We start from the raw sequence: 13,212 nt of genomic DNA, 5'->3' as shown, positions 1-13,212 counted from the left end.
TTTGCAAGCAATCCAGTTTACATCACATCTCAGCTTTAAAAGCTCAACTCCACACTCTCTATTTCTGAATTGAGAAAGCTCCTCGGATGAGAAGCGAAACGTCTTCAGCTACAGAATAGAAGTCCAGTTGTTTTTGTTTTTTTAACTTTTTTTTTAATTTACCATGGCCTGGATGACTGAGAATCTACACCAGCATACATTTACTTTACACAACTACAAATAGCAGCAGCAGCTGGCTGCAGCACTTACAACAAGAGTTTTCTTAACGCTATTATTTATACTTTTGGCAGAAATATGATGAAATTCCTGCTGGAATTGACCCCAGTGTGCCACAGCAGTGCCACAGCTAACTGCTGCTGCAATATGCACTTGCAGATACCCAAAGAATTTTATATAAATAACCATTTATTGAGAAGTTGACAGCAGTGTAAAGGTCTATGAAACAGCATTTGCATATTTAGAGAATTAGAATTGTTTTAGGATGGCAGCAATTCATTTTGGCCTTAGTTGTGTCTGGACTGGATTAGCTTATTAATCTGGTTCAAATTCAACTCTGTGTCTCCAAGCTGAGGCTGTTCAAAAAGCTACCTACAACAGGTAAGATATTATGTGTTCATAATTTGTTTCACACAGAACACTACTTTAAAAGGACCAAAAATCTACGAGAGTGGCCGGTCAAAGAAAAGATCACCTTCAAAAAACAAAACTAGCTTTAGTTGGTGTTAAAAATGAACTCTACGTGCCTCCTGAATGAGTTTCTGGATCCCTGTAAACCAAATGAACACTGTTCCCAGTATAAAACACTGACGAACAGGTTGGCAACGATCCTTAAATGTTTAATACTCCATTCTTTAAATATGTGCAGGACAGTAGAAATCAGAAAAAGAATAAAAACACAGCAAAGACTGAATAAGAAGACAACACTAAAGAACGTCCAGTAAGGATGGGTCTCATTATCCCATTAAACTTGAGGAGAAGCAGCACTTTTCCCATGGTTGATTACGTTTAGAGCCATGCTTAGAGCTACATAAAAAATTAAACTATTGAGTGCAAGGTCTGATTGAAAGTCCTGATTTATTCAATTTCTAAAATATGTGATCTGGGGCAAACAGCTGCACATTGTTTGCAGAAGACGGCAGACTAGTAGTGAGTTTAATACACTGGAGAAGCCACACGATCTTCTGCTGTATTGACTGCACCTTTCAGCAATAATGAACTCTGTCACCTAAGCATCCTCTCTTTGAAGTACAACCATATGGTTCAGTATTAGGGAGTAAAGCTGATCACACGAAACTGCTGAGCCATCTCCTCCTCAAAGAAACTCTCTAAACAGCGTGGATCATCTTAAACACTTATCTACCCTCATGGGACCTGCTACAGTGACCTTTATGTTTTTCAATTTTAAACCAAAACACCCCTCCACCTCTTCACCTGATGTGAAGAGGTGGCGCCATCTAGTGGCTATAAAAGTCAAGAAACTAGGTCAATGTCCTCAGGCTCAGACTGTTGAGTTATAAGAACAAAACCACTGAAGATCAGAGGACGGGTTTATATCAAAGCTTACCACTTTTACAGAGTTGCAAAAATATTTATATTCTAGATATGTTGAGAAAAACAAGCAAAGATATCATTCACTGTAATAGTATGCTTTATTTGTTTCAGTTGACACTTAAGTGAATAAAATCATGACTTTTACTGCCCCCCCCTCAGACGCAGGACCAGGTGGAGGGTGGATTCTTTCTGGATGTTGTAGTCGGACAGGGTGCGGCCATCTTCCAGCTGCTTGCCGGCAAAGATCAGCCTCTGCTGGTCAGGGGGGATGCCTTCCTTGTCCTGGATCTTGGCCTTCACGTTCTCGATGGTGTCACTGGGCTCCACCTCAAGGGTGATGGTCTTCCCAGTGAGGGTCTTGACAAAGATCTGCATGCCACCCCTGAGACGCAGGACAAGATGGAGGGTGGATTCTTTCTGGATGTTATAGTCAGACAGGGTGCGGCCATCTTCCAGCTGCTTGCCGGCAAAGATCAGCCTCTGCTGGTCAGGGGGGATGCCCTCCTTGTCCTGGATCTTGGCCTTCACGTTCTCGATGGTGTCACTTGGTTCCACCTCAAGGGTGATGGTCTTCCCAGTGAGGGTTTTGACAAAGATCTGCATGTTTACACCTATGACAAGACAATTCTTCATTATTCATCACACTCAACAAAATGGAGACAGGAGCAACAGTTACTTCCTATACAAAAATAGGACCAAAAATTTAAAGTATGGCCTTTTAAATATTCAAGTACCCTTTAAAAGAAATACATCTTTGGGAAACTGTTCTTCTCTCCGACCTAACAGTGGGACAGATTAGGATCGTGTTTTAACATCCTAGTAGCAGTGCGACGTTTCGAGCACCAGCGCCATTTTAGAAAAAACCATTGTTTGCCTTCATTTTTCCTCTTCGCAGTTACGCTTTGATGGAAGATACAGCTGGAATAAAAGCGTCATAGTTGCTTGAAAACGTAAGAAACTGCCTTCAACTGTACTGTTCAAACTCACAGAAAATGTATTTATTTCGTTCTGTTGCTAGCCAACCCAGTCTTTTCCGTTTTTTTTCCTCTTTTTATTAAAAAAATAGCTGAAACAGAAATTACGGAACCACATTTAAACCTGATGGTAGCTACACAATTGTACATAATCAGTTGACCCTAAAAATCAGTAAAAAATAAAAAACTGAAAGCGCAAATAAAAAAAACAATACTTACAATTGTTGTTGAGGACAGCTGTTGTTACGTTGTGACCGCACCTCTCCCGAGTGCGGTTGCTAAGGGGACGGGACTATTTATACTGGAGATGCGTCATCATGTTGTATTCATCCGCTAACTAAAATAGTCCCGTTTCTATTGCGCAGCCGATTTTATGACTTGTTTTTTGATAAAATTACAGTACTATTTAACACTAGTACTATACACACGACTGCATAAACAGTTTTTACTCTAAATTAATCTAATAAAATGTATAAATACTTCAGTTAAAACTGTACTTGTAAAGCGAAAGTTGATTACTTTTTCATATACAGTAGCTGCCGAGCAGGACTGGGTCACTATCTTCCATTGAGATTACCTATCATACAATGTTTTTTTTATATCTTTAATTAATGATATAAGCATGTGAACCGTTATGTAAATGTTGTCAGTGTGTCCTGCTCAAAGAACTGCGTCAGAAACAAGAACTACTTTTATCTGATCCCTACTTCCTGGTACTAAATTTGTAGTTTAGCCATTTCATTTTTTTTTATCCTGGCTTACTGGTGCCTGAACATGTCATACATACCAGTAAACTACCCATTTCATAGACAAATTTATTTAAACAGGAAGTGAGATTGGAAAAAAACACTAGTTTGCTGACATGTTTCAAATCATTTCCAGAAAACCTAAATTGCATGATACAAAGCCCTTCTGTCAGAACGTGTTTAGGTAGACTACATTTATCAAAATCCAAGTTTTCTTTTAACAATGTTTGCTTTGATTAAAGCAATAACACTATCTGTAAAGTGCCTATGCACAAATAGGTGCATTTATTGCAAACAAAACTGAATCTGCTCAGGGCTTTTAGTCTAAATCACAATATATTATTTGCTGGTATATATCAACATGTAGCATTAAAGAAAAAACTATGAGATCTTAAAGTGTTAATATTTAGTCATTTGTCACCTTGCAGAGACCCCCCCCCCCAATTTTAATACCTAATGAGAGCACAAACACAGATGAGTTTCACCTTTTATTAAGTGACATTAAACATTTTGGTCACAGGTTTAAAACAGCTGCTGTAATATCTTTGCATTTTTTGAACAGGTTAAGCATCACATTGACACAAACAAAATTATAAATGTGGAATCATGACTTTTACTGCCCGCCCCTGAGACGCAGGACCAGGTGAAGGGTTGACTCCTTCTGGATGTTGTAGTCAGACAGGGTGCGGCCATCTTCCAGCTGCTTGCCAGCAAAGATCAGCCTCTGCTGGTCAGGGGGGATGCCCTCCTTGTCCTGGATCTTGGCCTTCACGTTCTCGATGGTGTCACTGGGCTCCACCTCCAGGGTGATGGTCTTCCCAGTGAGGGTCTTGACAAAGATCTGCATGTTGATTACCTAAGAACAAAAAGAAAAATATGAATTGGTATTGAAACGCCAAAATGTTAGTTTCTGACTTCTATTAAACAACCCACATATATAAAAAATGACTTAAAAGGAGAAACATTTTGCTGGAAGTAAACTAATTAATCAGTAACTATGGACTGAACGCTACTTAGCGACCATTTCAGGCCGAGCGCCATTTTGAGTTCACATTGACCTCCCTTTGTTCGTCAGTCGTTACCGGCTAATGGCCGACACGAGAAGTGTCGAGTCACTGTCGTGTTCAACTGGTAAGAGCTGCTATTTTACGACAATTGACGAACTAAATAGTAAAAGATCAAACAATTCACATGTCATGTACTTATTTAACAAATAATAAGTTTTAAATCCGCCTCTGCAATTGACAAAAGCGATCTTAAATACCGTTTAAAAAATCTGTTCTTGCCACAAAATGCTAATACTAACATTACAGTTTAGTTTACGACAACATGTAAGGCGAAATGACGTTCTCTTTCTTCTAAGATACTCACGATTAATCGACGCCTTGAGAAGCTTTGTGTGACGACGCTGCTTGTGCTGCTTTGGAGAAAATATGCTGCGACGCAGAGCGCGAGACTGTCTTATATAGAGTGCCTGGCGTCATCGGTTAATATCCGTCCGCATATAAATGTAGTTCCAAGCACGGATAAATCCACCGTTTTATCTCAAAACGAATTAGTTCTATACAGTATTTTTTCACATTTAAAAGTTAAAATTTCACCTAAATTGTATATTTGTTGTCAAAAACCGATTATAATTGTACTGTGCTTTTCTGACCAAACCGACGAATTCTCGGCGGCGGAGTAATATTTTAGCTACACTGCGGTCTGGCTTTAGAATTTGCTAGAACCACCACAGCAACAGGAACCTTCTCCGCGCTTCTGATTGGCTAACGCAGTTGTTTGTTTGACCAGCGATTGGTTGCGAAGTTACAGTGCGATGACTAAGTTATTTTCGTGATGATGGTGGCTGAAACGAAGGCTTTTTTTTTTTTAAAGAACTTTATCCAACCTTTAACTAAAAATACCCTACAGCTGTAACGAATCCTAACCTTTATATTTGTCAAGGACCTCATTCTGTATTTTATAATATAAACACAGTGTTTTATATGTGTTTATCTGAGCTGAATGACTTTGCACTTTTGGGCTGTCAGTCCTGTTGATCTGGCTCAGCTGAGGCCTTTGAACAGATGAAAACGTGACTGGTACTCGTGCTGTCAGATTCTATTCTTAAACAATCTCTTATGTATTTTTTCGTTTACTTTCTACCTGCCTAAATTATAAAGAAGTGTATCATAAAGCAGCTCAAATTCCCACATTGTAATCAAATAAAAAAAAATTCTGACTGGGAGTACATAAGGTATAAACCTATATTTTTAGACTCCCCTTTAGAAGTGCCTTCCCATAAGAGAGAGATATTTTAATACAGATTTTTTTTTCTCGATCTTATGTTAAATCAAACCGCTGTGTCATTCACCGTAGATTAGTCAGACAGCCTTGACCTCATTCTCTTTATCATGATGCACTATGGACTGCCAGGTCTACAGTCCTGACGTGAAACAGATTATCAGCACAGCCGGACGCAACGTTTTGTTTTCTCACTAAACAAATGATAACATAAAGCCCGATGGGCAAATTGGTATCTCTTAAAACTGAACTGAAAGCACATCTGGCAGGTCTTCTTTTCCAACTATTATCCCTTAATTCTGCTACTACAGACTCAGACTGCTGGGGGACAAATGGACCACAGCTCCTCACTCTGCTGCTGTCTTTACTCGATTGACTCTCCATGTTAGTATTGGTAATTGTTTCTATTATTGGCCTGTGTTTATCCTTCTTTTTCTTCCTATAGAAACTACACCTGAATCAGCCATTCTGTGTCTGTCTGTCTCTCCTCTCAAACACCAGCTAGCCGTCCTTCCTGCGCCTGTTAAAAGCGAGTCGTTTCTTTCCACTGTCGCCAACGTGCTGCTCAGGACGGGGGATTGTGACAAAGTGAAGATTCGACACAATCTGCTGGCTTCCTTGGATAGATACCTTTTACTAATTGGCATTGTGAATATCTCTGTACAGCCCTGAGATGACTTTTGTATATAAATAAACTGAACTGTGATTACGCATCACAAGATTCTGAATCGTGCTGAAGTACCGAAAAAAACAAAACAAAACAGGGTTTGAAGAAACATGGTAAAAATAAAGACTCAACCAGTTCCCATTTTTAGCTCTGACTAAATTAAATCAAAGCGCAGAAGCCCTAGTGGGAGAGTCTTGGTCTCTATTTTTGGGTCCCAGGCCCGAGGGTCCTAAGATATGTATCTGGGTCACAGTATTCCCTCGCCCTCCGTCCAGCTCACTGTCATATGACACCGAACCCGTGATGCACCACGCCACCTCTTTCCAACACAGAGCCGGTCGATCCACACCTAAAGAATGTGTTTGTGCAAGTCTGCTGCACTTTGCCCTGCCTCTCGCTCGGTGTGTGTGTGTGTGTGTAACTCGGAGCGTTTCAGGGGAAGCAGTTTCTCAAGCTGGACTTTGCTCTCTGTGAGCTCAGACAGAGCTGATTATTATATGAAGCGTTCACAGCTTAAATGATCCGTTCAGCAGCAAACATAATCAGCTGAAGCCTCGTTGTTAACGTGTCCCTTATCGGTGACGGGCTTTGATCGAGTTCAACGGGTTCTCCTTTGACACGGCTACTGGAACCGTCTGGCTGAGCAACAGGTTTTGCAACAAACACGTCACGCAAGTTTCAAGTCAACACTCTAGAAAGGTACCAAGCTTCCCTGGAAACCTCCCCTCCAAACACTCTTTAATGTATCCTGATGTTTGTCTGGTTTATTTTTATTTACAGAATGGAGCTTGTGACACATTCAGGCGGCTGCCACTGTGGGGCTGTTCGATTTGAAGTCCGCAGCTCCCCCGACCTCCACGTTTTTCATTGCAAGTGTGTATGACCCGAACATCTCCATCTAAAAGTGTTTCTAGTCCAAAGTTGTTTTTTTTAAACTGTCAAATAAATGATGTTTAATGGTGTCTCTCCACCCCACCAGCTGCAGCATTTGCACCAAGAAACAAAACCATCATTTTATTGTTCCAGAGAGTCGCTTTAAGCTCTTACAGGTAAGACGCTCACCCTTCAGTTCATCGTCATTTGATGAAGCTCGCAGAGGGAATAATCACCTACAGCTGATTCACTTTTCAAACCGATTCAAGGTGGCTGTCGCAGTCGACTGGCCTTAAAAGACAAAAAAATGGTTCAAACAAAGTCAGTTTTGCAGATATCGACTTGAAACTTGGCGTGGTAGTAGCCGAGGCTGATCCCCAACACATATTCTGAGCGCTATCAGATCGCTCAAGAGCTTTGTTTAAAATATTGCCAATAACTGTCTGGGGTCAGCTCTTGTCTGTTTGCAAATTATCTCATGAACCATTGGTTGGATTTTTGATAAAATGCTCAAGAAATATTCATTGAATATACCTCTACAACTGATTAACCTGTGGAGTCAGTCCAATTCAAGATGGCTGCCACGGCCAACTCAACTTAGAAAGCGCAAAAATGGCCACAGTTCCATAGCTTTTCCAGGTATTGTGCTAAAATCTGGTGTAGTTGTAGCCGAGAGTCACTGACAACACAAACTCCCGAGCGTTGATCACTGCGCAATATCTTCGCTTCAAATTCTAACATCAATTTTTGGAGTCAACTCTGTCTGTTAGCAAAATCTCTCATGAACTACTAGAGCAACTTTAATTGAAACTTTCAGAAAGTAACCATTAGGTGTACATTTACAACTGATGAACATTTGGAGCCAACCCAATTCGAGATGGCCGCCACAGCCAGTCGACATCAGCCAACACAGAAACGGGCCACGGCGAAGTCAACCATACAGATGCTGAGCTAAAACTAGGCGTGGTAGAAACTGATTGAACCCCCAACACCGTCTGCGCTCGACATCTCAGGATATCGCGTGAGGGCGCGACGTCACATTATTTATTTCAAGGTTTAACCAAAACGGCTACAACTGATCTGAGCATAAAACTCCGTCATGAGAGGCGACGAGCAATACGCAGTCCTCCAATGAATGCTAAGGTTTATTGATTTAATAGCATTTATTTTATTAAAAAAATAAATAAAAAGTGCTTTTTTTTCCTGTTTGTCTCCTCAGGGTTCGGAGAACCTGACCATATACACCTTTAACACTCATGTGGGTAAACACCCCTTCTGTAAAATCTGCGGCGTTCAGAGTTTTTTCACGCCACGGTCCAACCCCGACGGATACGGTACGACCCCAATCTCTGCTGACGTCAGACATTTACACCGGTCTCATGTGCTGTGAACCTGCTCAGCAACAGCTGAGTTCTTTGTTTTTTTTTCCCTGACACATCCACTCCCAACTAACTGAACCAGTTTAGGTTTTTATTTATGTGCTGCATTTGATGTGTTGTGTTAAAACAAAGCTGGAAGCCACCGTGAAGCCTCGCCTCTGTCATTACAGCTCTTACAAAACAAGGCTGCCACTAAAATATGCGGAAGGCAGGCAGTTATTGTCGTTAAGCTGCAGCTCAACAACACAAGTTCCGTTTCTCCGATTAAATTTTTTTTATTCTCTTCCTCCAGGCATTGCTCCTCACTGTCTGGATCCAGGTACGGTGCGCAGCGAGACGGTGGAGTTGTTTTGCGGGGAGCGGTGGGAGGAAAGCATGGAAGCTCACAAGAGCATCAGAGACATGTCCAAACCTGACGGGGACGTCCAGCAGGCGTAACACCAACTGTGATGGACGGGTCACGCACTTCTTTAATGAGCACTGTCTTAGAAAAATACAGTAACAATCCAAAAATAGTGTTTGTACACAGTGTTCTGACTGGAAAACAATAAAGTCACATTTTACTCAAAGTAAGAAAAATAAAATCAGTGTCAGCTTTGTTAAAGCATTTATACAGCAGGCTGAAAGTTCAGCGAACGTTTAATAGATCTTCAGGTTCTTCGGTCCCTGTGGAATCCCTTGGAATGTGTTTATGAACATGTACCGGGAGAAGGCGACGTAGAGGTACCGAAACCACAACAGCTGCGAGCGGTGACACATCATGGCGGCCTGAGGCAGAAAGACAGAGGGTTTAAGAGTTAACTCCCAGCCTGATGATGATGACGACAGAGATTGCAGGCAGTTATTTGGAAAAACTTGATTCCTTTCTCGGTGATAACTGACAGTTCCTTTGAACTTGACAAACATGTCAGCAAAGTGTTTAAAAGAGCTTCTTCCAGTGAAGACTTCGAGCCAATCTCTAGCAGAAACGAAAGAGAAATATTGTCTTTATCTCTTCTTGCCTGAACTACAGCAACTATTATTCTGTACGTTCAGATCAATTGTTCCTTCGTTGGCTTCCTGTTTCTTACAGGATTGAATTTAGATTTCACTGACAGCTTTTAAAGCTCTACATCAGGGGTGTCAAACCCAGAGAAGCAAGGGGGCCAAAATTAAAAATTTGGTCCTAGCCAAGGGCCAATCACAATTAATATTTATTAAAAATTACATAAATTAACCTCTGTTTTAGATGTATTATGTCAAATCATTCATATATAAATATCAATGACCTTCTCCCAGTTACAGATTATACAGAATTTAGAGCAAACAGACTTTAATGAACACAGACAAATAGATCAAACTTCAAAAAGCACATCATTAGCTGTCATTTCTTATGTCTAAATGAAGTTTTTTACATTAAAACAGACAAAAATCTGATCATACAGAAATTAAAACTATATATTGTTGGCTTCTAAGTCACTGTCAGAGAAAACTTCACTAATTAGGCTCAGTTTTTTTAAGCAAAATAAGAATCAGAGACTCGATCTGAACCAGACTAGAGGGCCGGATGAAATGTTACAGAGGGCCGGATCTGGCCCGCGGGCCTTGACTTTGACACGTGTGCTCTACATGGACTAACCCCAGTTTATGGAACTTGCCGAGTTAAACAAGACAGGATCAGACTTGAAGCTTCATTTAAAACATCTTCTGAAAACCCCGTCTCTTTTCATATGGTTGTAGTACGGTTTCATATGAAATCCTGTTGCGTTTAAAAGCGGAACTTCGTCTTTTATTTTTACTTTTTAGATGGCGTTGGTTTAATTGTCACCTGCAAGGCCTTAAATGCGCTTTACACAATAAACTGGCGTCGGCAGGTGAGGTCGAACCTTAACTCATATTAGGCTCAGGGGGACTTTATTTCAAACCCAGATTCGTCACTTCGCCCTTATTCTGTACAAGTAAACGACTTGTCTTGCCGGTAAACGTGAGCGCGCCGACACGCCGAGGGCTTACTTTGGCCCGTTTGTAGCCCTGTGAGCCAACGATGCAGCAGAGACGTGAGGGCAGAAGCCAGCTGAGAGGAAGCTCCAGGAAGGAGACGTACTTCCTGAAAAGGCCCACGGTCACCAGAGAGAGCAGCACACAATCTGAGGGCAGAAACACACAGAGACAGTCAGACGGGAGTACTGTTAATTACGTGACTGTAGTTTCCCCTTCTGCTATTGTTCCAAAAGAATTTCCCACCGCTACCACTATGAGACCTTTTCAAAGAAAATGAAAGTAAAAATGAAAGCCATCCATGCTGATTAGACCCGGACTGGGTTTTTAAAGACTTTAAAACTAACAAACATTTAAATTAATGTGTTTTGAAGGCTCATACAGCGCCAGTTCTGACAGAGGTGGGACGTTTTCTAAAATGTAAATAATAACAGAATGACTTGCTAATTTCATAAACCTATATTTTATTCACAACAGAACATAGTAACCATAAAAAATGTCCAAACTTAGAAATTGTATGTTTTAAAAAAAAAATAAGGAAATTTTAAATTTGATGGCAGCAACATCTCTAAAATGTTTCCCTCTGTGAAGCTTCTCTTCTTCTAACATCTGTCTGTAAACATCCAGGACCCGAGGAGAGCAGCTGCTGGAGGTTTCGGAGGAGAATGTTGGGATAGAAGCATACACAATGTTGTTCTAAAACCTGGTGCCATTTCAGATGTTTGAGCTGCCTCTGCCACAAGCACTAATGCACCCCCATACCATCAGAGAAGCTTTTGCACTGTGTGCTGATAACGGGCTGGATGCTCCCTGTTCTCTTTAGCATGGAGGATGCGGCATTTGTTGTCTCCAAAAAGAATTTCAACCTTTGATTCGTCTGACCCCAGAACAGTTTTCCTCTTTGCCTCAGTCCATTTTAAACGATCTTTGGTCCAGAGAAGACAGCAGCGTTTCTGGATGGTGTTCACGTCTGGCTTCTTCTTTGCCTGATAGAGCTTTAAGCAGCATTTATGGACAGCTCAGTGAACTGTGTTTACAGACAGTGATCTGTGGAAATGTTCCTGAGTCCATGCAGTGATGTCCAGAACAGAATCTGACCTGATTGTAATGCAGCGGCCCCTGAGGGCCTGACGATCACAGACATCCAATATTGACCTTCAGTCTTTTGTCCTTTGAGCTCAAAGATTTCTCCAGATTCTTGACATTTTTTACGGTATTATGAACAGTAGATTATAGGAGATTCAAAGTCTTCCCTATTTTCTGTTGAGGAACATTATTCTGAAATTGTTCCACAATTTTTAGATAGTTTTTTTTTTATACAGACTGGTGAAGCTCTGCTCATCTTTACTCTAAAATCTCCAGTCCTCTTCCTGACCTGTTGCTAATTAACCTAACTAGTTACAAAACGTTCCTTCAGCTGTTTATTTGTACCACTAACCTTTACGGCTTGTTGTTGAGATGTGCTGCTGCCATCGATTTCAAATTGGCCTTATTCCCCCACCCCCCCACCCCCACCCCTAAAAAAAGACACAACTCCTAGTTTAAACATTGTGAAAAAATATGGGTTTAAGAGATTATCAAATCACTGTATTCTGTTTTTTTTTTTGACACAACATCCCAACTTTTTAAGACTTGGGGTTGTGTTTACTGAAGCTTATGAGTCAAACTTCTTTGAACAGAAGAGGGCGCCAAAGATTCATGAAATCACCAACGTGAGGCAATCTCTGCAGCAGAGCTCCCAGTAAACATGGAGCTGCGGAACGTTCGGTTTCAACATCACTTTTACAACTTTTCTTAGAAAGATGAATAAATCTGACTCATCTTAAAAAAATGAGATAAAAAAAAAACAACTTGTTTTTGTCCAACCTACCTTTAGGCACTTCTCCAGTGGAGGCCAGATGTCTGTGAAGAAAAAAATGTAAAAAGTAGTTCTTACTCTTATAAAACTGTTCTTACAGCTCTAACCATCCTCTGCTGATACAAATACCTGTTCAAGATTTATCGACCAACAGCTTTGCATTTCGCCTTGTACTTGATGAAAACCAAAGAGCCGAACCCTGAGACGCGGAGCAGTGTGAAACGAGCATGCGGGCCCCCCTCCGGGCTCCAGCCTTATGGGAATCATGGGATGTGATCTGTGGAGCTCACGTAAACAAACGAGGCTCGCAGATTGCCAGGAAGCCGAAAACAGGAAGAAAATTAGAGGCCTATTCTTCGAGGGAATTCATAATGCCCACAGCTTTTCATGCCGGAGCTTTGAAACGAACGACATCTCAAGAAATGGCAAAGTTGTTGGGCGGACCTTGAAAATAAGATGTCACGCTCGGAGTATGCGTTGTGAACGACTCTCAGCGACTGCCACGTGAAATCTGAGCTCAACATCTGTAACATTGTTTGAGTTATGACCCCTTTTGGATTGGCTAATGTCAACTAGTTGTGGCAACCATCCTGAATTGGACGGATTCTAAACGTTAATCAGTTGTAGACTTACATCCAGCGATAAGTTAAGGAAAGTTTCATTAAGATTTGTCCAGTGGTTCGTGACATATTTTGCTAACAGACAGACAGACACAGGGGCAAAAACACTGTCGTCCAGCGTCGCCAACAGAAATGAACCAGCTAGCTGCTGAAGAGATATTTAGGTTTATATTAGGGGTCACGGTGATCACGCCACAGATATTTCTTTAAACTAGCAGTCTGATTTAGGTCATCGAAGAAGCCTCTCCAAACCGGAGCTGCCCCCCCTCCCCCCCCTCCCC

At 41.2% G+C, this 13,212-nt stretch overlaps 3 protein-coding genes across 5 annotated transcripts in view; 1 reads left to right on the top strand and 2 right to left on the bottom strand.

The window, feature by feature from the left end:
• Positions 1-1,630: 1,630 nt before the first annotated feature.
• Positions 1,631-4,790, bottom strand: ubb (ubiquitin B). 3 transcript variants are annotated; one of them, XM_025005159.2, is made up of 3 exons: positions 4,643-4,790; positions 3,898-4,127; positions 1,631-1,933 (listed from the first exon to the last, which is right to left on the bottom strand). In XM_025005159.2, the coding sequence occupies exons 2-3, from the start codon at positions 4,116-4,118 to the stop codon at positions 1,693-1,695; spliced, it is 462 nt and encodes a 153-aa protein (XP_024860927.1). In that variant the 5' UTR covers positions 4,119-4,127; positions 4,643-4,790; the 3' UTR covers positions 1,631-1,692. The 3 variants fall into 3 exon arrangements, with proteins under 3 accessions (XP_024860927.1, XP_017268040.1, XP_017268041.1); XM_017412551.3 differs by having other exon boundaries at positions 1,631-2,155; positions 3,892-4,127; positions 4,643-4,789; XM_017412552.3 differs by lacking the exons at positions 3,898-4,127; positions 4,643-4,790 and adding an exon at positions 2,745-2,885 and having other exon boundaries at positions 1,631-2,162.
• Positions 4,791-6,574: 1,784 nt separating this feature from the next.
• Positions 6,575-9,060, top strand: cenpv (centromere protein V). The gene is made up of 5 exons (XM_017412555.3): positions 6,575-6,923; positions 7,005-7,097; positions 7,204-7,273; positions 8,317-8,431; positions 8,769-9,060. Exons 2-5 carry the CDS (start codon positions 7,006-7,008, stop codon positions 8,912-8,914), a joined length of 423 nt encoding a protein of 140 aa, XP_017268044.1. The 5' UTR covers positions 6,575-6,923; position 7,005; the 3' UTR covers positions 8,915-9,060.
• Positions 8,929-13,212, bottom strand: part of pigl (phosphatidylinositol glycan anchor biosynthesis, class L) — a 14,269-nt gene continuing 9,985 nt past the window's right edge. The window contains exons 5-7 of the mRNA XM_017412557.3: positions 12,324-12,355; positions 10,469-10,602; positions 8,929-9,244 (exon numbers count right to left, since the gene is read on the bottom strand). Coding sequence (XP_017268046.1) covers positions 9,116-9,244; positions 10,469-10,602; positions 12,324-12,355 — 295 coding nt within the window. The 3' untranslated portion in view covers positions 8,929-9,115. The remainder of the gene's footprint in view (positions 9,245-10,468; positions 10,603-12,323; positions 12,356-13,212) is intronic.

The sequence above is a fragment of the Kryptolebias marmoratus genome, linkage group LG13 (genome assembly GCF_001649575.2).
Source record: "Kryptolebias marmoratus isolate JLee-2015 linkage group LG13, ASM164957v2, whole genome shotgun sequence".
Classification (NCBI taxonomy): Eukaryota; Metazoa; Chordata; class Actinopteri; order Cyprinodontiformes; family Rivulidae; genus Kryptolebias; species Kryptolebias marmoratus.
This window is presented reverse-complemented; position numbering and strand designations above follow the sequence as displayed.